The sequence below is a fragment of the Anarhichas minor genome, unplaced genomic scaffold, assembly GCF_050575085.1.
Source record: "Anarhichas minor isolate MPS153535 unplaced genomic scaffold, ASM5057508v1 ptg000087l, whole genome shotgun sequence".
Taxonomy (NCBI): Eukaryota; Metazoa; Chordata; class Actinopteri; order Perciformes; family Anarhichadidae; genus Anarhichas; species Anarhichas minor.
The window spans coordinates 2,502,277-2,527,570 of record NW_027466533.1 but is presented as its reverse complement, the minus strand read 5'-3'; the positions used below and the strand labels follow the sequence as shown (position 1 = coordinate 2,527,570).

Below are 25,294 nucleotides of genomic sequence, written 5' to 3'. Positions count from 1 at the left end.
TCAAAGAATGCTCCGATATCTTTGCCATATAAATCATAATTTCTCCCTGTTTTAGCAGCTGAATAAGTATCCTAAGCATTCTTCTTCATGGATTGTGTATGCGTGCATTGATAATAGAAAAAACATCAAAACATTTCAAAAACACTTTGGTCATTAGGCTACACACACAGTGAAAACAGTCTGCATGTCACCCGTCATGCCCCGTGTCAATCAGCAGACATTTCCAGCAACAATATGCCAACTCCCACTCTGCACTCTGTTCAGGAAGCCTTTTACTAACTCCAAATGGAATCTTCTTAATGACTTCCTGTACCTGATGCCTACACTGCTGCTGTCTGGATTCCAGCAACGGTACCAGTCTGACTGACCTTCATATTGCATTTCGACTGTTTTAGTGGCAGTGGCAGAGCTGTGGGTCAGCTCAGAGACACACATTTGATTGTTCACAGACACACGCGTCAATAATCGCTATTCACACAAGCGTTGGGTTCTCAGCTGTACTTTCGTTGGACTTAGAGTATCACTGTTAGACAATAGAATTAAACAAGACTCTTTGCTATTCATGTATTTTGGCACATTAAAGGTACGGTTGGAAATCTTCAAAAAAATTTTTATATTTTTGTTGAAATTCTCATAACATCCCGACAGCAATCAATAAATCAAATGCTCTGACCAAAAAAAAAAGAAAAAAATCTGGTATCTGTGAATGTCGTTGGACTGTAATAAGCCCGTCCAATCATTGCATTTGACCCGAGTGTAATGATTGGACAGGCTACCTGCCTGTCTACCTGCCCGTCTACCTGACCGTCTACCTGCCTGTCTACCTGCCCGTCTACTAGGGGTGGGAATCACCAGAGATCCCGTGATACGATATTATCACGATACTTAGGTCACGATACGATATTATCACGATACTTAGGTCACGATACGATATTATCACGATACGATATTATCACGATAGTTAGGTCACGATACTGCGATATTCTGAGTATTGCGATAACATAGGCCTGTATTGCAATTTATTACTTTTTTCAACTTCAAATTATGTCCCCAAAGGAAAACTGTGTCAACATGTTTTCTCTAATAAGATAACGTTTTCAGTCTGTTCATCTCACTTCAATCATTTTTATTGCAGTAAAATATGATTGTCAAGCAGACAGACTGACCAACAATGTCATAAATGTTGCATGAATCTGACAAACTGAACTGTTTGTATTACTACATAGTCCAACTTAACTAAATGCAAACGTGTGGACTCAGTATATGAACTATAACTTATATAAGTAGGATATAAGAGTTATATAACTCAGTATAACTTGCAATGCGTGGACGTCAAGGGCAGAGAGACAGTTATGCGCTGCACTCACCCCATGAGCCTGGCTACTGTTGGCAGATTTAACCCGTTGTGAGGCCAGATGTCTCTATCTTTGTTTTGACCAACTTCCTACCAATCACGCTGACCCGGGACCTTTCCTGACCTCACCAGAAAACAACTCGGCACCATCTAGTGGACTGAAAAAGCAATTGATTTGATTTTTCGAGTAATTATTTATTTATTTTATTTTTTTAATAGTTTATATAATAAAAGATCGATACTTGGCGTCCGTGTATCGATACATTATCGCCACGCAAAATATTGCGATACTATGCTGTATCGATTTTTTTCCCCCACCCCTACCGTCTACCTGCCCGTCTACCTGCCCGTCTACCTGCGCACGTATTGCTCATCACCAAACTCTTCCAGCTGTGAATACTAACAATAACGTTTACGTTCATAATGAATATTTTGGGGGAGTGGCTCTGGAGGGAGGCCTCAAGGGAAGGGCTGTCGATATTTCCGACTGAGTTGGATCATTTTAAAAATCTTTAAAAATGTAAAATTTCTCAAGATTACCAACCCTAGCTTTAAAGGAAAAAGCAAAACAAAATATCTAACCGGCTGTTAGTAGATTCCTATGCAGTTCACTACTACAGCTTTATGACCTCGCACCACTTACCCCTTAACTTTGTAGATTTCTTTTCATGTTTTTATTCGTGTTTTTGTTTTGATAGATAAGAGCAGACTGTATGACTGACGGGGATGGGAGTTGCTTTAATAACATGTATATAGTTAATGGTTAGTTGTAGATTTATTGTTAAAATTCCAGTCATGTGTGGTGCAACACATTCAGGTTTTCCCAAATCTCCATCAAGTATTGGTAAAGTGTAAGTAATCTTTTTCAGTATAACAGTAACAACCATGCGAGTACTGTATCTTATCAGCTGTTGTATCTGTCAATAGTAACACAGTTCATTCTTGAGAAAGTAAGCGTCTCTTCTCCAAGTTCAAGCCTCTTGATTGCCACGGTCTTCACAACATATTGGGTGCTTCAGTACAATGGTTTCAGTCTGGTCCTGGATGGCGTCGGTGCCAGACAACTTTCCATGATCCTCCCGGTGAGGGAAGGAAGGGGCACTGATTATTGCCCAGTTGCCCACCTCGCCCACACCACACCCTTAATGGAGAGATAGGCCAAGCTAGGGTCCTGCTCTTTCCCTGTCACTTTCCGCACTGTGTTTATGTTTCTGAATGTTTCATCTACCAACGCACAGGAATATTACACACAGGAATGTCACAGGAAGTGTGACAAGTAAAACACCCTCTGTTCGTAATATCAACCTTTGTCTCTTTCTAGAACTATGTCACTGCATGGAACAGACTCAAATTGTCTGTAGTGTGGAAAACAAAAGTGTTGGTATCGTGTGCAACTGTATAATTAAAGCTCTAATACTGGTTTGATAATGGTCAAAATTACATGAGAGTAGCACATGCCAGTTAGCAGATTGAGATATTGCCCTGTAATAAAAAAGTCCTGTTTTTTCTAAACATAGTTTGCTTGCCTGTTAATGAGCTGTTGATGAAACACTGGATGTGAGTCAATTATTTTAACAGGAGCACCTGTGCAACATTACTAATACAACCTAATAGACCTGGATTAAATAAGACGTTTTCAAAGCCAATAAAAAGTAGGCGGCAACCTCCGGTTCTAAAATGTGAAGCCAATGCTGAAGTGCCTTAAACCTGCATTCATTCTAATGACCAGCAGGGGGCGACTCCTCTGGTTGCAAAAATAAGTCAGATTGTATAGAAGTCTATGAGAAAATGACTCTACTTCTAACTAGATTTATTCCCTCAGTAAACATTGTAAACATGAGTTTATAGTCTCAATCTCTCGTTTCAAGTCTTCTTCAATACAGCATGATGTTCATTTAGTAAATTATGGTCCATTTAGAGTCAAACAGACCATAAAGCAGAGTATGGTTTAAAGCAGGGCTACTTAAAGATTGACAGGTTGTTGCAATGGCTTTAAAACTTGAACCCTTTCACAGTGTGTTTTCAAATCATTAAAGTTAATTGTAACATTTTGGTCACCTCAAAATGTCTTGTTGGTTGTACTTAGCTCCACCCTCTCTTGTTATTTCTGGTTGCAAAAAAACAACAACATGGGGACGGCCCAAAACCAAGATGGTGCTGGCGAAATGCCAAACTCGAGGCTTTAAAACGGCAGTCCACAAACCAATGGGTGACGTCAGGGTGACCACATCCACTTATTATATACAGTCTATGATGATAACACATTTTGATGATAAGTTGTCAGGGAATTGTTGATTCGAGTTAATGTGCATTTTGATACTGTAGTTTGTGTTGTTGTACCTAACTACCTCATCTTGTAACATGAATCCAATGTTATGGACAAAATAAGAGGATTCTTCAATGAGAAGTTAATGTACTGGCTGAGAGGCCTCGAGGACACTACAAACACCTAGCATAGTGTTTCAACAGTAACGATTGGTATTGCTGACTAAAGCAAATCAGGCCCTCATGGGGCTCGGGTTGGGAAAAGGGTCATGGATGCATTCCATCGATGGAAAACATTTTTATTTTTTTTCTCCCCAGGAAAAATTAACTCTCTAGATGTGAATGGGTTGCCACAGCTTATATGACCCAGGTCTGTACCATAATCCTGCATAGTTTTGGTCTTGTCACAGGTTGATTTTTATTTGTAGGACACATTACCACCATCATCAAACCACTGTGGCCCTTTTGGAGTCCTGGACCACCAATAAAACGGAGCCAGTGTTTGTGTAGCTCTCGCGCTTGCGTGGGGCTCACTGGCTCACCACGTCACCGGTGGCTGTGTTGTGGTGAAAGCCGCTACAAGAATTCTCTCCATGTGGTGCGCGACACCCGCAGCACACCGCGCTCCGACAATCCCAGCCTCCTACTCGCATCGCAGCTTTTGCCACAGGAAATGTGTTGTTGATTTAATGATGTGTGTGTGTGTGTGTAGGCCTTTTTGTTGTGGAGACAGTTTTTGCTGTATTCCCCCCCCCCCCCCCCCCCCCCCCCGACATGTAGAGCCATTACAAAGTGGATTAAACTCGGATACAACCAACTCTACATGAGTGAATTAACATGAATGTAATTACTGTTGTCGAGCCATTTTATAAACTAAGTGCGAACAGACAGTGCACATTGTATGTGTGTGTTGAAGACACACAGAAAAAGGGAATAGAAATGCATTTTTTCCGCCCCTACTAGCTTACTTCTTATAATGTGTAATAATTCATGTAGATAAGAGACTAGCTTGGCGTATCAGCGAAGGGTTAATGCGGAATGCGTATAGGCGTACCTCGATCCTGTAAGGCCTCATGCACTGACTAGAAGGGGCTTTCGGCTTACAATCCTTTTTCATGTGGGGTGCGGGGAGGGGCTCTGGGCTCTGCTATGGGGGGTTGTGGCCTATATAATACTTCCATGGTTTTGGCAGTCAGATTTTCGAGAAACTTCCTGGTGTGTCAGGATCAATCGGGCCTAAGCCAGTCTTAATTAAAGGCTTGGGGCTGGGCAGAAGTCGAGGGCAAAAGGCATCCCTGTTGGTTAAAAGAATGAAGCGTCTGTCATTACGACACTATAGGGAGCATCAGCTTTATTACTTAAAATTCCTCTTGCAGCTCAATGACGACACGCAAATGATGCTTCGATTATATTTGTTTTGCCCAAAATAAATTTGATGGAAAAGGCAACACTATGGTACTAATTTAAGAAAAAGTTCCCATATATTTCGATTGTTTTGTGGTATTAACCTCAAGAAAGTGACACAACAGACCTGCAAAGACCAGAAAAGTAACAATTTCAAGATCAACAAATTGCTCAGTAGTTTGTCAGCCCGCTTGGATATCATTCTGCCATCTTTCAGCTCACAAAGTTGACAGAACTGATTTTTATTCACTTCTAATCATAAACATATTGTGAAGAGGCAAATATCCATTCATCTCTGCTCGCACTATTATTGATGTATACTTGAGTTATGTGAAGATGTTTTGAGTAACCAAAATAGGGATTTGTTAAAGGCATTTCTTATTTATAGTCACTTACTCTCAGTGCTTGTTAAAATGTTAAAGAAAAAGGTTCAAGAGTGTTAGAAGCTTAATTTTTGCTACTGAAGCAGTTGTGTCACAAGTTTTAAACGATGCAGTTATCGTTTTCAACCACTTGGGGGCACAGGCAACTTACAGGGAAGAGATGAGGAGCCGTGTGTGTGTGTGTGTGTGTGTGTGTGTGTGTGTGTGTGTGTGTGTGTGTGTGTGTGTGTGTGTGTGTGTGTGTGTGTGTGTGTGTGTGTGTGTGTGTGTGTGTGTGTGTGTGTGTGTGTGTGTGTGTGTGTGTGTGTGTGTGTGTGTGTGTGTTCCATTAATTAAATGGAATATGATCCAAAAGGGTTGCACTCACTCATGACACATCATGTACCACAAGAGAGGAAATAAGACAAATGCCACAGATGTCCCTTTTTCTCCGTCCTGTTTTTCTCTGGTTTGTTTCCCTCCAAATCCAAACGTCAGACAGACAGCGCCTTAGTATGTTTTAGTCTCCCGAGTGGATCTTTCCAGTACACCCATCTGTCAGACAGTTTTTTTTTTTGCGGAGGTCCGAGGAGGGGTATGGGGGCGGTGTTTGTGTCTGGGCCCGGCTGGGTGGATGGGTGGGGGTAGGAGATCAGACGCGGCACATATCACATCGCGGGCCAAATATCCTAATAGTCTGATGTACCATCTGATCTGCTGTCACAGTCATATCCATATCCAGGGCTCATCAGCCCAGATTGTCCCGTCTAGTGTAAGTTAAAAGACCTTTTTTTTTTTTTTTTTTTTTGCTCGCACATTCCACCCTTTCTCTCTCACTCCACTTCCGACTTAATCGGTGCATCTGCTTTGACCTGTATCAGCCCCCCTTCACTCACATCCACCTTCTCTTCCCACCAGAAGACCCTGAACACCTGTAGAGTCGATCCGGCATTGCCTCATGTGCTTCAACTCTGAATCCAAAAGTTGAGTTGATTTTACACTCTGGGGAGCAAAATACTTTTTATTGCCTCCTGTTTAGATGTTCCACCATGACGAGTCAGCTTCAAGTGTGTATAACTGTTGTTTTACCTCGCATAATTACCCCAATGAAAGCTGGCTTGGTGTTCCAGCATCCATCATTTTGTCCCCAGTTCTGTTTAATTTATATATTGATGATCTGTCCAAGCAATTGAAAGCCTGTAATACTGGGTGCATGATTGGTAATACTCTGGTTAACCATATCATGTATGCAGATGATCTGGTGATCTTTAGTCCATCTAGCGCTGGTCTTCAACAGCTCCTCACTATATGTACTGTGTATGGTGTGGAACATGACATCAAATACAATGCCAGTAAGAGTGCTATCTTGATCTGTCGAACCAAAGAGGACAAATTTCTAAACTTGTCTGACTTCAAATTGTCTGACAAAAATCTTGTTGTCTGTGATGAAGTAAAATATCTTGGTCATTTTATAACGGAACATATGACCGATGATAATGACATTTCTAGGCAATGTCGTAGGATGTATGCACAAGCAAACAGTCTCTCACACAAGTTTGGTATGTGTACAGATGGAGTGAAGATGTCTCTGTTCAGAGCATATTGTACACCACTCTACACTGCACACTTGCGGTCAAACTACAAAAAAAAAGCTTACAGAGACTTCAAGTAGCTTCTAATGACGCCATGAGAATACTGCTAAAGAGACCGAGATGGAGTAGTGCTCGTGAAATGTTTGTGGCTGCACGAGTCAATACTTTCCAAACTGTTTTAAGAAATTTCATGTATAAATTAATTTGTCGACTTAATGACTCTGAAAATGAGATCATATTGGTTTTAACAAACATAAGGTTTAGTAGCACATGCTACCAGTCCCAGCTGTGGTGACATTGGTACAGCTGTCTCTGTGTAAAGCATTGCTAGGCCTATGTACTTTTATTGTTTGTGTATGTAATTTTATGTATTTGTCTCTCTGGACCCTGAGTCTGAAATAAAGTCTATCTATCTATGTAAATGTGAGGCGGCACCATTTGTGAGCAATTGGAAGTGTTCTCACCGACAGGACTAATGCCGTTAATGCATTCACATCATTGAGGGTTATGTAACGGTGCTAGCCACCTCGCCAGTCTTAATGCATTCGGGCCCCACGGTGTCAGATGGGCCCTCAGTGATCCAGGAGGCTCAAGATGGCAATGCTGTTGTTGTTTTTTTTACAGTCCGGATATGTGTGTATGTGTATTTGTGTGCGGGCCAGAATGTGTGTGTTTGTTAGATCAGGCACGGATGTGTGTATCCATATGGTTCCGTTGCGACATGTTTGAAACGTTCTGGCCTCGTGCCGAATGAATGTAATAGACATAGATGTGTGTGTGTGTGTGTGTGTTTTTCTTGGTCACATGATCTGTTTGCTGTCACGTGACTTTATGGTCAGAGTCTGTATTGAGCAGCCATGATGATAGGTGGATTATTTGGTGTCGAGGGAAGACGTGGGCCCTTTGCTTTGCCATTGGCTGAGAGGCTGCCGAAAAGTAAACACCGATCAATCCTCCCTCTCTCTCCTCCTCTCTCCCTCCCTCTCCCTCTCTCTCTCTACTGCCACTATACAGACAGACCCAGCGACATGAGCTGTGGAGAAAGCTCCCCACCTCTCCTCCGCCTCGTTTCCTCCTGCTCACTCTAATCCCGACACAGAAAGAAACCGCCCCTCAGAGAACAAGTGTCAGCCTCAGAATAGAGCGCTGGTGAATAGTACGTCAACACCCCCCCCATTTTATCCTCTGGTTTATATGTTAGAGAATGCTAATGTTGATGGAGGTGACAATTAACTATACAATGATCACAGGGATGGCGCTCGTGCCGCCGCCTCGCAGCCTTTGCTAAAGAGATAAGTGACTGATCTCGACTGGGCAGATGACAGATAAGTACATAAAGGGACGGTTACTTTTGGTGTAACACAGTGTTGGCTTGTCTACCAGATGTTCTGCAAGCTTTATGCTTCATATTTGACTTGCTAATATCATCCAGCCTGTTTATAGTTCCCGGTGAAGCTTTGACACCCTAATTGAGGCCTTATCCTTGTATATCATATATGTACATACGATGAATCTCCACGTTAAATGCCATTCTTTGAAAATGTAATCTGTTAACCCGAGACGGGGCTGAATTTCAATTGGCAGCAATGGAAACAACAATGTTGAGTTATTTGTGTGAGCACGCTGCTGCCTCCGCTGCTGCCTCCTTCGCCAGGCACCTGCATGCCGACTCATGAAAAACAGGGGGGGGTTTGGAGACACCACCTGAGATATCGACCGCCTCTCGGCCCCCGCAGTCGGGTCGTGAAGCGGCCCCCAAAAAGATATTTGCATGAAATAAATGAGAATCTCTCTCTCACGTCCGGCTCTGCCACGGCCAAAGGTTTTTTCCATCGCAGATGCGAGCTCCATCTGGCCCCCGCTCCCCTCATCTCCACTCTGCAACATGGTCAGATATGCCATCGTGCTTTGCGCTCGATCGCAGGCGATGTTTGTTAGAGGGCTCCAAATGATGCTCTTTTTAAGTGTAGGATGGCATTAGTTTGTTAGGATGAAGTATGTAGCAGGGGGACACCAAAGTCAAAGATGTCACAGCATCCCCAAAGTGAGCCTTTGTTTGTCCTGCTTTTGATTTCGGGGCAATACAGGGTTGAAGGGGGTCAAGTGGTCCCTCTATCCTGAGCAAACACGGACATGGTGACAGCCGTTGGGACAACAAACCTCCACGAGAACCGGCTGTCCTGCCAACATGCTCCCCACCTCTCCGATGCTAACACAACGCCCCTCCCCCACCTCAGCCCTCAGCCCAGGACTGTGATCCTGCATAGCCGGCATAATGAAGCCATATAAGCCTGTTATTTGCCGCTTTACGGCTTGTTTTATGAAGGTGAGCCGACAAGCAGCTCCCAGAATGGTTCCTGTTGCTTAAACAGACCGCATTACCAAGAGAAAAGGAGCGTTTGGGGATGGGGGGGCAGGGCCGGCCGGAGAACGGGCCGGGGCCTTTATGTCAGCTTTGCCAGGGCTTTGATGGGTCGAGGTCTGGCTGCAGGCTATCACTGGTACATTTTATGTCTTCCGCCTTTTGTGTGTGGGGGGGGGGGACGACGACATTATTGACGTTTGACCTATGTTCTCATTCCCGCCTCCTCCTCACTAATCAATTACCACATCGATCCATTAATCAGACAGCGGTGATGGCCAGTGAAAGGGGCCCTTGGGTATGTGTGAAGAATTGCGGGATCGGCCTCGGGCTATCGTGGAGGAGGGCCTTCACCTGTGGAGTGCACCGCTCAGCGTTTGGCTAACAACAAGTAGGGCCCAGGCATCTGTAGGTTATTTCTATTCACGAGACAATGTGTTTTTCTCCGTATGCAATGTGTGAACCTCGTGTATGTATTTGCGTGAAAAACGATTCATCAACGCAAGCAAAATGAAGCCGATTTCTTAAATTGCCATCTTTTCACACAAATTCCTCTCCTGGGTGCACGGAATGTCATGGATGGATTTTAAATTAAGCCCATCCGTTTAAGGTATCTCACACAGACACACACACACGCACACACACAGCTGTGTGTATTGACATGTACTGTATTTTCTACAATTGGAAATAATAAAAAAACAAACTCACAGTTGTCCCGTAGCCCAGAAGCCAACAGGGGGAAAATCGGCAGGAAGTGTGTCTTATTAACGAAGCTTTATTCGGCATGACTTGTGAGACCTTGGCACAAACACCGGCAGCCATTACACTGTGTCAGTAAAGTCAAAGGAGGCCTTTTTGAGTGAGAGCAAACATGTTTTTGTCCGCCGGACTGTTTCCATGGAGGTTAGGCGGCAGCATAACTGTGTTTAGAGCACAAACAGAAACAGATCAGACGCGCAGACAGCCAGCAGATCAAAACGGAAGCTGCGGGAGCGGAACCCACCACGCTTTGATTAGGTTTGGTTTGGTTTTCGGTTTGGTGTGTGCAGACTAAAGCCGCCACCCCAGTCCGCCTCGTGCCCTTGCCAAGTCGCTTTGCCAAAACAGGCCCCCCCCCTCCCCCTCTCAGACTGACCAGGGTCCAGCTGACAGTCACCCAGCTCTTGTGGGTTTAGTGAATTGAGAAGACACTTCTTGTGTGGATTTTTCAATTCTTCAACGTGTCATTTGGTGCCATTGTCCCCGGCCCCTTTTCTCTCCGCTCCTTCTGCCGAGACGAGTCGTGTCATCCCCTCGTGATCAGCACTTTTGTTGCCTTTGTTTTTGGCCCTACCTCAGAAGTCCATCTTGTCTTTTATGTCCCTGCCTTTCATGCATAAGGGAACAGTTGTGGCCTGTTGTGGGGCTGTTCCACTGCATTTCCACCAGTGGGGTTTCCTTTCATTCTCTTCAAAGTACTACAATGGGGCTCTGAGGGCCTGAATGGCCAATGCAGAGCGCACAATCCTACAGAGCCCGCTCATTTTGTTTTGCCAGAGTCAATAAAAATGCTAAGTTAAAAGCTAACCCCCTTGTGCCCTCCTCGAATGGAGCAACTTGTTTGACCTCCCCTCTCAATTAACTTTTAATGATAAATTCATTGATTTAAAACAATAACAAAAACAATTCATTTTTTGTAACTCATCTAAAGCATTCTATTCGGCACACATTTAGTGCTGCATTTTATAATTAATTTTTTTATTTCAAACTAATTTAGCCCAAACTGTGTATATATACAGCATACATATGTATGAGCTAATGAGTGGATTTATGGAGTTGTCTACAGACAGGGAAAGAGAGATAGCTGACAACTGTCACAAATGATAGCTCCTCTATCTTTTACACTCGGACCCCCCCCTGAGACCTAGATGAAGACATCTCCATCCTTCTACAGGAGTGGGATTAAACTAGTTTTATGTCAAGGGATGAGAAAAGAAAAGAGGAAAAAGTCTGCAGTTAAAAGCATTGTGTGCCGATTTTTGAGCCGAGGGAAAGCCGGGGACTTTGGGAAGGATTACAGGTAGGCAGACATTGGCTGCTGAAGATAACCGCCATGACTTCATCCTCATTGTGTAGATTAAGGCATAAAACGCAAACTAATGAGATGGGAAAGGGGGGAGAAGACATGGACGGGAGGAGGAGTGAGGGGTATTGTTCATTGTCGCCGGAATAAGCTTCTTCTTTTTTTTTTTTTTAAGTGAGAAGAGGAAGATGTGTGCCCAGAGGTGATATAATCTGAGGAAGTGAAATTAAAAAGAAAGGATGCTCCGAAATGAAATGCTACATTTAGGTAAATGGCTGTAATTTAGGTTACAGGGATCTCAGAGGAGCATGGTGTTGCATTTTTATGATGGCAGTAGAACTTTTATGTGTTGTGACTTAACTGCTCAGAGCAAACTGAATGTTTGGTGTTTTTAAATCAACTGCAGAATACCTCAGTACAGTCAATCCAGTATTACTGTTAGCAGGTCCAGTCTGCTTGAGAGACCAGCCCCCCCCCCCCCCCAGTAAACTCAGCCCCCCATCTCATCTAAGCTGAGGGTTTGGGGGGGACGTGGGACGGATTGCTCATCCCAACTCCCAATTTGCTGGAGGGCAAGCAAAGGAAGCATTGGGGGGGAGAAGAGAAAAAAAAGTAGAACACAAGTGTTTGATTCTCTCCTTTCCCTGTGTTGGGTGTCTCTGGTTAATTTTTCAGCATTTCTCTGCCATCCAATTGTGTCCTCAGACCTGAGGCAGTGTGGAAAAAAACCCCACAGCATCATGCTGAGTGGATGGCCGTATTTGGGGAATGTTTTTCTCTCTTAAAAACAAAACAAAAAAGTGTCTGACAGGCAGGTGGACACAAAGCTAGGTGAATATTGATGACTTTTTGACCATTTTATTTCCCACCCGCAGACAGCCTTCTGCAGACGGAGAGCCTGTTCACACCTCAGGAAACATCGATTTCCCACCTACTCTTTATTCATTCTTTATTTTCACCAAATTGAATCTGGAATCTTAAGCACACCACATTTTGAGGTATGCGGCGCTTATTAAGAAGTAGCTGGTTATTGTGGGGTAGAAACCCAGATCTTTAATTTTAGTGCATTTTCGACACAGCTTCCTGCCTTGCACCGCCGCACTGGAGATAATTGTGGAAATCTACATATTGAGAGGGAGGCTAACGTCGTGGTCTGCTTTGGAGTGGGGCCTCTTGTTCTGCTGTAATTCATGTGGTACGATGAATATTACCACCTGAATTAGGCTATTATGCTGCCAGGTGGAGGCCAGCGGAGTTACAGGAAATAGTGATCATCATGTCATGATAATGAAGCAATTACTACAGGCTATTCACGGTACAATATTGACCACCAGGCCGCAATCAGCAGTGGCTAGATATGACATGGCTGTTATGTCGAGTGGAATATTTATTAAGATCTCATTTACTCTTCCTCCCTGCTTCTGCTGGACAGACTGTGGTACGCTGCAGCGGCAGAGGCCTGAGGCGTCCAGCCCATGTGGGCTCACTGCGTAAAACACCCAATCCATTCGGAAATACACCGCTTACATGAGCCATATCAAATTCTGAATATTGTCATGTTCAGAATAATACTGGTATATGAGTGTGCTTCATAGTTACCACTTGAACGTGACCAGATGTCGTCCCTGGGTGTTTGCTGAAACCATGTTTTTCTTGGGAGGACCGTCTCAAAACGTCCCAGTTGAAAATCTTACTCGTGAGTCGCTGTTCAGACCCATTCACAAGGTTTTTGTTTTTTACAAAATCCGGCTCGTTTCACTAGCATTAGGAGTTTCCCATATCACCACTGATAGACAAAATTGGTGTAAACTTGTGAACTACGAGAAATAACTAAAAAGCTCTGGGATGAACTGATGAACTCTGTTACATTTGACATGTTCATGGAACCCCCAAAATGTCAGTGAGCATGTGTATTATAAGATCCTTCCTTAGTGACATTACCCGTTACCTTGAGAAATCCGGTGCACCCGTCTGGATTACATGACAGGGGATTTCAGAGATGAAACTTGGGGCCAACCGGAGCTCAATATTACAAAAGTGACAGTAGTTGTGCGAGAGCGGCGGAGATAAGACGTGCAGTTCAAGGATATGTGGCTCAAGGTGGATTTATTGTAGTCGGACACTACAGAGAGCCGTACGGCGAGTGTCAGATCACCAGAGGCCATTCTGTTGGATTGAAGATCAGTTGATAGCTCTATACCAGTCAACTTCTTTGTCCAAGATACACTCTGGTGTTGGTGGAAGACTGACACACATCTGCATGTAAAATGCTGCTCAGCCGCCATGGAGAAGTCACGTGCCATATACTGTGTAGGGGTGTAAGAAAATATCGAGTATTGAGATAGTGTGTTTTGTGATACTGTCTTTGATTTTCATAACACTGTGAAATTCTTAGATTCTTAATAAATAGTTTGCATGCAAAGATGAACTCCATCAATACTTCACTTCCTTTGTAAAGAGATGTGTCCGATCAAAGTAGTGCTGTGATGTGGGATGTTTCAGGGATTAATGCCAATGCAGATTACATCGCAAAGTCAACTTTATTTACTCCGATTTTATGCACATGGTGGTGTGTTCTTCATACCATGATTTTCAGCAGATTTAAAATATTGCCTTGCTTACATCAACGTATCATCATACCTATGATATTTTACATAAAGTAACTCCTCATTTTTCGTGCGTTTTCCTACAAAAGACAGCAACACGTGTCAATTTCCATTCGTTATATGCGTACGGTCTGTTCAACATGAACCGGACACTACTCAGTTAGGTTTAGAAGAAGATCGTGAAATATTTATTTCGTTTTTGGCAACAAAACTACTGAGCTTTAGGAAAAGATCTTCGTTTGGGTTGAAATGACTATGGAAGTGCCGTTATTTGAGATCGCTGTTTGTTGGACTCCACTATCTTCCCTCTTACACTTCCTCGTTCATGATCACCTGGGTAACACATGGGTAACAATTATTCCGTGGGATATCTACGAATTTCGGCTCATTGTTTTTCGTGGGTAGAGCTACGAATGCTGGATGAGCCCAGCCTGCTTACAGTATCACAATATTTCGTAATATATTGACTGGTCACCCTTGTATCGTGACACGTATCACATCACCAGATTCTCGCCAGTACACAGCCCTAATACTGTAGAGAGAAAAAATGCCTGAAAGTGTATAAGAACAATGTTTTATTGGGCTATTGACGGGAAAGGTCCAAATATGACGTACCGTACTGTTGAGTCTGCGAAAACTAATGCACGTGCCTCAGGAAGGCCCGGGTCTAGTCTAACACAAAGCTCACCACCCTCTTACCGCATCCCCCCCACCACACCCCCTGTAATGCCATTGGGCCCAGGTCTACTGCTGCCTCCCTGCTAATGAGAACCAGTCCCATCCAGCCCCATATAAACCCACTAACACACACTTGCCTCTGATCTCAGACCAGTAAACGTAGTCAGTGTGGCCAGGTCCCACCACTTTACAGCTGCAAATTTAGCCACACAGCCCTGTGTTATCATAACCTTTCATGTAAAAAAGAAAGGAAAAGAAGTTGCTAACATAGGTGCATATGGCACTTTGGGGACTGTTAAATATATAGAACACACATATATAGTGATCTAATAATGGGGAAATGTCCACCAGATGTGGGATGGTGTAAATACAGATATCCAGATAGTGTTTATTATATGGAAGTGATCCCCTATCGTTACAGCTCTGCTCCATTCCATGTATCTGTGGTGTGTATCGCTGCCTGGCGTCGCAAACGGCTCCTTTTGGGTTTTTGTGGGATTGTTGAAATGGTTGATATTAGCCAACACTTTAATTTAGTCATTTGTCAAACCCTAATGCTAAAACAACAGCAGATTAAACAAGTTCAAAGTAAATCAATCGAATAAAGAAAAGCAAATACACTGATCATAGATGTGAACACACAACTATGATCCTTTCACAGTACTATAACTGTCTCAGAAAATAGCATGGTATACGCCATTACATTATTATTATTTGTATTATTATTTTATCATATATTATTATTATGAAGTAGTTGTTTCTTTTTTTAATAAAAAAAAAAAATGATATATCAGTTACAATGACCCTTAAAGAAATGACAACAGAATTATAACATTAAACAGAATTAAAAACCTGACTTAAAAGAATAACATGTAACTATAAAATAATTAAGGGAGGCGCTTCAGTTTACATGTTAGCGGCACATTAGCATGTCCAATTTACTATTAAATGATAACTTAACTGCAGGTGCGCGACAGCACAGCGACACTGCTCCTGTCTATACCGCTTCACCACTTTTACTACTTATACTCATATCAGTTTTTACCAATACCGTAGACATGCAAATGTACACGGTATGATAACCGTAATCTTCATACTGCGGTACAACCCTACCACCACCCCGTTTTGTTTTAGCTTGGTGATTGTCCCAGCAGATTGTGTAAACATCATTACATCATACACTACTCACCGTATTGTTGAGGGTACGCCTGTCCTTTGCATTCTTGGGTACAGCTTTGGGCAGAAAAGATGTCTCCAAGTTTCCTATAGCTTCAGTGGAACTAGGTAATATGTGTTGTCTTTTATGTGCAACTCAGCTACATCACCTTTTGTTTTGTTTTTGGAAACGTGACCTCCATAATTGCTTTTCTCCGGGGTCAAAAAGGGAAACAGAAACATCACAATGTATCGTGATGTCGTGTATATGTAGGGCTGACTTGATCGACAGCAAATGATCGTTTTTATTAAATTTTCTTTGGTTGCAGCATCTCAAAATGTGACAATGTGCTGCTTATCTTTGTCACACGTGTGATTGTCCACCACTCAAACATATTGAACTCACTGTTGATTGGTCTAAACAAGACTTTTAGAGACGTGGATATTACACATCACTTTTATTTTTAACCCCTTGGTTGCCAGTTTACTGTAAAACGAGCTCCTGTGTGAGAGCAGAACGAAGGTAGCACGGTGAAACGCTGATTGTTGGTCTCTGTTATCGACCTCTGCTCCTCGTGTCCTGTCTCTACCCAACATCAAGGCGCCTCCACTCTCTCTCCCGCTTCTCAGTTTTCTTCCCTCATAGTGAAACCTACTCTTTAATTACACCCACCATCTTTTTTTTATACTTCAATACATTATAATATATTTGCCTTTCTAAGTGGCCACTTAGCATGGCTTTTTAAAATTTCCCCCTGAGCGGTATACGCACAGATCTCTCTCTCTCTCTCTCTCTCTCTCTCTCTCTCTCTCTTTCTCTCTCTCTGTGTGTGTGTCCCGAAAATCACTGAGAGCTCTACCTTTTTTTTATTTTTCCAGCAGTCTACCATTTGTCTGGTGTCAACCTTTTGCCATATTTTCTCCCCCAAGCCTTTTGCGAGCACTGTTCCCAGTCTCTATATACCTGGGAGCACTAAAGTGCTGGGAGCAACCTGCATTGGGTTTAAAATGCTCCGCTCCAACCGCGACATCTCAGCGCAGATTAGGCCTGATTGGGACTGGAGGGCGTGTGGGAGCGTAGTTGACGGGATTAAGTGGCTATTGAAGTGACTTTCTGCTCCTTTTTTAAGAGAGTGAAAGACAAGAAAAGACTCATTCAGCACACACCCTCCCCCCCCCCCCCCCCCCCCCCCTTTCAACAGAAGGAACACACCCCCTCTTCCTTAGGAGGACACTAATTACAAATATGATCCCTTGAAGGGCTTCTGATACCCGGCGAGAGTTGGATGGCGGGGGGAGAAGCTGTTCCTCGCCGTAATTAGACGTATCTGATCCTAAACATTTAGTCACTCATTTGGGCCAGTGGTTTCGGAGGCCAGATTGACGGAACAAATAATTAAGACGTGTGCGCAATGATTGTGATTATCGGTGTGCGCAGTTGTGTGTGTGGGCGGATGGAAGGGGGCACACGAGCCAAACTCACTGCTTGACTTTGTGTGTGTGTGTGTGTGTGTGTGTGTGTGTGTGTGTGCGCGTGTGCGTGTGCGTGTACTTTTTTGACACGTGCACGTGGATGTGATGAGGAGCATGGCAACAACCGGTCGACCTGGTATTTCATTGTGTGGCAATCCGAGTAAATACCTTTTTTATTTTCATGGCTGGAGAACTACAGTAATTTGCTAAAATAAACATAAAATAGCCCCCAAAAAGAGTATGTTGCACGATTTTCTATACTTGTAGGAAGCATCCGCTGAAGAGCAAAGACACCACAGAACATTTGAACCAAACACCCAACATAAAAAAGTAATTCTTTCCGTCAAAAGGTAACTAATCTTGTGACGCTTTACTCAGAGAGGTTTGGTTTTCAACACACTTAAATAAAAGTAACTTGAATGTTTCATTGATTGTTCACTGAAAGTTGTCAGGCTTGTCCAGCGTTCGTAGATATCCCACGAAATTATGTTGTATGTTATCTACGTAATAGTGTACAAGGAAGCATCAAGACCGGCAAAGCCCACACAGGGCCAAAAGGAAGGGGAGGTGAATGTATCCAACACACAGAGATCTTTCAGCCTTTCGTTCGTTCTACATGTGAAACGAGAAGTCAACGTGGATTATTTGTCAAGTAACTTGCGTACTTCGGTAACGGCACTTTTGTAGTTATTTTATCCCAAACAAGGATCTGTTCCTAAAACTATTGTGTGACTGAAAGAGCAGAATCATATATATATAGTAGGGTTTTGCACCTTTAGTAGTAGCAATGAATGTGCAAAAGTTGGCTTTTTTTAACACATGAACTACAATAACACAGCTACTCTGTTTTCCCCAAACTTTGTAACGTTTCCATGACTCAGCTCCAACCTCTGCGCTGACTGACACCCTTACTCATTCACTTCCTGCCTCGATATTCAGCAGTGTGGCAGCATTAGCATATGAGTGGCTCAGTGTTTGGGTGAGTTTGTCCTCAACAAAGGCTGCCAAAGCACAGGTCAGCGTCTCTCATCCACTTCAATGGACAGCTGAAGGGCAAACAGAGCTCCGCAAATGAAACGTTTCCACACTTTCGCTCCCGTCTGGAGGAAGAGGCCTCCCTTCTGGATCCTCACGTTTTATGATAAAAACACTGCAGATATTATGAAGATGAATGCAGCAACAACCTTTTGATTATTCATCGCCCTTAGCCCTGCATGGATGCAGTGTGTTCTAATGAGTAATGTATTCGTGCATACAGTCTGAGCGTGAAATGCACACACACTCATGCACGTGTGCTTATGTGTGTTTATATATTTGTGTTGACAGGGAGAGCGGTGGGCTCCTGCCCGCAGCCTGGTGGGCGCATGCCGAAGCGCGGCGTCCTCTCCATCACTCGGCGGGCCCCTCGCTGCGCTACATCCCCCGCAGGGCCGTTCTCTACTGCCCCGGCAACGACGAGCGGAAATTGAGGAAGCTGGCGTCGCTTGATGTCGACTGCGCCGTCCTGGACTGTGAGGATGGCGTGGCCCTCGGCAGAAAGGTACATTAAATACACACCAACGCACAAGTGAAACACAGCTTTTTCGCGTGAGGGTCAGCAACGTAAACGCACATGCACAGCTGTGCGATCGTGACTCAAGGAAATGGGGGGGGGGGGGGGGGGGGGGGGTGATTGGAACTGAAATTGGGGACAAGTGCTCGGTCTTAATCACTGACAGGAAAACCACCTAAGTGAGATGTTTAAAACAAGCACGTTTGGCTCTTATTGTGATGTGCATAAAGGCTGCGCTGCCCCTCGATCAGAGTCCTTTTAAAACAAGGTGACCACGTCCTGCTGGGCGAGCAGCGGGACAGCACCAGATGCAGCAGGTTAAAAGCATTCTTCCCCCACCCACGCGACCTCCCCATTGGCCCGGCTGAGCTGCCCATGAAATCGTGATTGGAGAGTGGGGATAAAGAAGGGGTTAAAAAAAAAAAAAAGTTAACCAACAAAGGTTTTTAAGTCATGATAATAAAGATGATTGATATGGCTCGAGGCTGTTCCTGTAGGAGACAAAGGCAATAAGACGATGGCCCTGTGTGACTGACGGGCTAAAGCTGTGACCCCGTGATGGAGTTGGAGGATGTCGGAGCTCCTGTCTTTATTATGTGTGAGAGGGGGAACTATGGAGAGGAATGCAGCGCTGGAGCAGCCATTCAGGCTTGAGGAGAACTCAGACGGTGGATGTCAGCATGTGACAGGTCCATGTCTCTATCTTGTTTCGACAAAAAGCACCCTGCTCCAAACTCACTCTATTTTCTCTCACCAACCCACTCATTTCACTTATAACACAAGGCATTTATTACAGCTGTTTTTCCTTCTCTTTTCAAATGCCGTTTCCATGTTAGCTTGTGGCTTGTACCTGTGGAGGAGGCCATTTAGGCCCTGCTATATGCTGTTAAAAATAAAGGGGTAAATTATATTAGCAACAGGGCAGTTCCATTCCCTTTTTTAAAATGCAGAATAATTTCCCTCAGCAGGCTTACCTCTCCCTCTCCCAGTAGCACTCGAACAATAGCAACAATACATTGTGGAAAATAGTATTGCACCTCAATTACAGTGCCTTGCCTAATATCCACGTTGCTTTCTCCTTCTCTGATCTGGCTACATCAGCACCACACAGCACAAACCACGGCATCCGATTTCAGCCATTTTTTTAGACAACAGATGTCCACGTTGGCTTTAAAAGAGTCCGGCACAGTGTGCAAAAATCCTGTAACCTTTTATGTGGTCGCTAGGTCATGCTGCGTAATGTAGAAATGAGTCATTAACTCAATAACATAATGCACTTTTCCTACTGGCACCCTTTCTTCACTTCCCACACTCGCAGCTTCTTGCTCCACTGTGGCAATTGGAAATCCATGGGGGTTGTTGTGTAGTTATTACTTCCCTTAAGATGATGTTTTTTTTTCTGTTGGATGAACTGTGCTTCTAGTGTGTGTGTGTGTGTGTGTGTGTGTGTGTGTGTGTGTAGGCTGGCAGGACTACCGCTTAGACATTTGTTTTGGATATTAATTTCCATGTTCTGAAATCAATTTGGCACAATACCTTTTCTTTCTTCACGTTTTGCTAGATGTTAAAAAATTCAATTTTCAAATAGTCATTGTTTTTATTTGTCCTCTTTATTTCATATACTGTGGGATATTTACTGAGTATTTGCAGCCCCTCTTTAGGTGCTAAACCAGGGGTCTCAAACTCATTTTCACTCCGGGCCACATCAGCATCATGGTCGCCCACAAAGGGCCGGTTGTAAATGTAACTACTCGTAACATATTGTGAAATAACTCTCTGCATTTGATTATTGTTTATTCAAGTGTAAAAATAATTTTGACTTTCTATCTCATTTTGACTTTCTATCTCAGAATTATGACTTTCTATCATAATTATGACTTTCTACCTCATAACTTCGACTTTCTATCTCATAATTTCGACTATGGGGATAATTTTATTATCAAGTCTAACTTTAAAAAAATTGTAATTTCTTTTTTTCTTTTTCTTTTTTCTTTCTTTTTTTTTTTTTTGCTGGCGGATTCGCGGGCCACATAAAATGACGTGGCCGGGAGTTTAAGACCCCTGCGCTAAACGGTCTAATTGCATTTGTCCCTATTTACTGAAAGTTTTTGTAATCTTGCAATATATATCTTATGCTGTTCCTGTTAAGAGATGCAAAATAAGAAGTGAGGGAATCAAAACGTATACGTTATTTTCTTAAATATGACTACGATGTGTATTGGGCTCATAGTGCAGCCAAAATGTCAGTGCCCTACACAACAGCACTGTTCCTGAACGCATCCTGAGTAGATGCTGATGGAATATTGGAGCTGTTGCGGTTGACATGCTGCTCACTACGCTGCATATGTAGACACGGTGTCAAATCTGGAGAAACAGTTTTATTGGGTATGTAGAGAGATTATTGCCTCGTGAAAATGGTGACAGAGTGTAAAGACAACTTCTGTCCTTTTTTTTGAGATAATAGAAAACACTTAAGTGACACCAGTGAAGAATAATGCACCAAATGAATAGATGCAGAAGAGGTCTCTTCTAAGGAGCTCCACATTTAGAACCAACATCCATCCATCCATCCATTTTCCTCCGCTTATCCAGGGTCGGGTCGCGGTGGCAACAGGCCAAGCAGGCTGACCCAGACTTCCCTCTCACCGGCAACATGTTCCAGCTCATTCTGGTGGATCACGAGGCGTTCCCAGGCCAGCTGGGAGATGTAATCCCTCCAGCGTGTTCTGGGTCTTCCCCGGGGTCTCTTCCCAGTTGGACGTGCCTGGAAAACCTCCAGTGGGAGGCGTCCAGGAGGCATCCTAATTAGATGCCCGAACCACCTCAGCTGACTCCTTTCGACGCGAAGGAGTAGCGGCTCGACTCCAAGCTCCCTCCTGATGACCGAGCTCCTTACCCTATCTCTAAGGCTGAGCCCGGCCACCCTACGGAGGAAGCTCATTTCGGCCGCTTGTAGCCGCGACCTTGTCCTTTCGGTCACGACCCAGAGTTCGTGACCATAGGTGAGGGTAGGAACGTAGACCGAGTGGTAAATTGAGAGCTTTGCCTTTCGGCTCAGCTCCCTCTTCACCAAGACGGTCCGGTGCAGCGCCTGCTTTACTGCTGCAGCCGCACCGATCCGTCTGTCTCTGATCTCCCGCTCCATCTTACCCTCACTCGTGAACAAGACCCCGAGATACTTGAACTCCTTCGCTTGAGGTAGGCACTCCGTCCCCACCTGGAGGGAGCAATCCACCGGTTTCCGGCAGAGCACCATGGCCTCAGATTTGGAGGTGTTAACTCTCATCCCCGCCGCTTCACACTCGGCTGCAAACCGCCCCAGTGAATGCTGGAGGTCACGATCCGAGGAGGCTAACAGGACCACATCATCTGCAAACAGCAGAGAGGCGATCCCGAGACCCCCGAACCTGATGTTCTCCACCCCCCAACTGCGCCTAGATATCCTGTCCATGAAAGTCACGAACAGGACCGGAGACAAGGGGCAGCCCTGGCGGAGGCCAACACCCACCGGGAACGTGTCTGACTTATTGCCGAGAATGCGGACACAGCTCCTACTGCAGTCGTACAGAGACCGGATCGCCCGTTGTAATGGGTCCGGCACCCCATACTCCCGCAGCACCCCCCACAAGAACCCCCAAGGGACCCGGTCGAAAGCCTTCTCCAAGTCCACAAAGCACATGTAGACTGGTTGGGCAAACTCCCAGAACCCCTCCAGTAGTCTTGCGAGGGTAAAGAGCTGGTCCACTGTTCCACGGCCGGGACGGAATCCGCATTGCTCCTCTTGAATCTGAGGTTCGACAAACGGTCGGAGCCTCCTTTCCAGCACCCTGGCATAAGCCTTCCCCGGGAGGCTGAGTAGTGTGATACCCCGGTAATTCGAGCACACTCTCCGGTCCCCCTTTTTGAAAATGGGAACCACCACCCCGGTCTGCCAGTCCATGGGCACTGATCCCGACCCCCATGCGACATTGAAGAGGCGTGTCAGCCAGGACAGCCCAACTATGTCCAGCGCTTTCAGCATCTCAGGGCGGATCTCATCCACCCCCGGCGCCTTGCCACCGAGGAGCTTTTTGACTACCTCAGCGGCCTCTGCCAGGGATATGGGGGAGCCTCCCCCTAGATCTTCAGGCGCTGCCTCCTCTGCAGAGGACATGTTGGTCGGGTTTAGGAGTTCCTCAAAGTGCTCTTTCCACCGCCCGACGATGTCCCCTGTCCAGGTCAGCAGTTCCCCCCCCCCCTGCTGAGAACAGCCTGGGGTAAGCCCTGCTTTCCCTTCCTGAGTCGTCGGATGGTTTGCCAGAACCTCCTTGAGGCCAACCGAAAGTCCTTCTCCATGGCCTCCCCGAACTCCTCCCATGCCCGAGTTTTAGCATTCGCGACCACCGCAGCTGCGGCCCTTCTGGCCTGCCGGTACCTGTCAGCTGCTTCGGGAGACCCCTGGGCCAACCAGGCCTTGAAGGTCTCCTTCAGCTTGATGGCTTCCCTCACCTCCGGTGTCCACCACCGGGTTCTCGGGTTGCCGCCACGACAGGCACCGATGACCTTCCGGCCACAGCTCCTAGCGGCCGCGTCCACAATAGAGGCTTTGAACATGGTCCATTCGGATTCCATGTCCCCAACCTCCCTCGGGATGTGTGAGAAGTTCTTCCGGAGGTGGGAGTTAAAGACCTCCCGGACAGGGTCCTCCGCCAGACGTTCCCAGTTCACCCTCACTACACGTTTGGGCTTGCCGGGTCTTTTCAACCGGTTCCCCTGCCATCTGATCCAACTCACCACCAGGTGGTGATCAGTTGACAGCTCTGCTCCTCTCTTCACCCGAGTGTCCAAGACATACGGCCGCAAATCAAATGACACGATTACAAAGTCGATCATTGATCTCCGGCCTACGGTGTTCTGGTACCAGGTACACTTATGAGCCACCTTATGTTCGAACATGGTGTTCGTTATGGCCAAACCATGGCACGCACAGAAGTCCAATAACAAAACACCATTCGGGTTCAGATCGGGCAAGCCGTTCCTCCCAATCACCCCCCGCCAGGTTTCTCCGTCATTGCCCATGTGAGCGTTGAAGTCCCCCAGGAGAACTATGGAGTCGGTAGGCGGCGCCCTTTCCAGGACCCCTCCTGGAAAGGGAGGGGTCCTTTCCAGGACCCCTCCTGGCTCAAGGACATACACACACACGTACACACGTTCACACACACACACACATACATACACAACTGACTATAGGATGTTTGCTGGCTTTTATCCCACTGTTCTTGTCATCCTCTTGTTGTTATGTCTATGTATTGTCTCTTGTCTTTCAATAAAAAAAATAATATTAATAAATTTAAAAAATGCGTTAACGCACGATAAAATAATTGTCACCGTTAATTAATTAATGCGTTAACGCGATAATAACGCGTTAACTTGCCCAGCACTAATATATATTCAAGAAGCCTAGCAGTAGTAACAACGTCTCTGTGTAGTCAACAACTGTCAAATCAAATAAAGAAAGTACACATCAATTATATTTTAACAATTATTATTCTGTTTTCTAATTTAACTGGATGGATTATAAATAATACATAGAAATACATAAATAAATTAAAAGGTTAAAGAATAACTGAAGCTTTTTAAACATGTGCATCTTAAAATAAAGTAATTCATTTTAGAAAAATCAATTTCACTGAATTGTCCTGCAGCTTTAAATTCAGTTCATTCAGGTGTGATGTCAATAAAAAGCTACAATATTATATTTTTTTCATCTTGTAAAAAGATAAATTAGTGAGCATGGACTCTATCTGTGGTTATTAAACCACTTGTTTCAGTTCTATTCCCTCTGTTAACATCATTGTTGTGAAGTTAGGGTTGGGATTAGGGAACTAATGCGTTAGGATTCTGAGGTTTATTTTCTGTGACTTCATTTCAGATGTGAATGGGTACGTTTGCACAAAAGAGTTGTGCTTTGTCTCGTAGTGTCGCTTCATATTACTGCTTTTATTAATCATCACGGTCTCTGAACATGGGAGACCTACTGGTTTTAAACTGACCGTGGGAAGCATTAAACTATAAGAGTCTGTTCATTAATGGTTAAAGACTCTGGTCTCTCTGACCAATTTTCTCTTTTTGGAGAACGTCATGTGAAACGACTTCTCTGACTCATGCATTTCTCCTGCTCTTCTTTGTCTTTCCTCGTCTCAGCCCTGTGTGTCACGGTGTGTGTACGTCTCACTCAAGTCAAGAAACATGTCAGAATACCCTGACAATACAGCTGAGCTGCATCACGTGATGTGATTTACAACGCATTGGTCGGCGTGTTTCCTGCACCGCTGAACAAGTGCCGTGAAGGCTGAAAAAGCTGCGCCGGTTAAAATAGAAGTGCTCTGTCAAAATTGAATAATTCTCAATTATCTATCGGTTTTAGGTCCTGGGTCCGGATACAACGGC

At 44.6% G+C, this 25,294-nt stretch overlaps 1 protein-coding gene across 1 annotated transcript in view; it reads left to right on the top strand.

The window, feature by feature from the left end:
- clybl (citrate lyase beta like) overlaps positions 1 to 25,294 on the top strand; it is a 69,882-nt gene that overhangs the window by 15,290 nt on the left and 29,298 nt on the right. Inside the window, exon 2 of the mRNA XM_076081927.1 lies at positions 18,640 to 18,853. Coding sequence (XP_075938042.1) covers positions 18,640 to 18,853 — 214 coding nt within the window. The remainder of the gene's footprint in view (positions 1 to 18,639; positions 18,854 to 25,294) is intronic.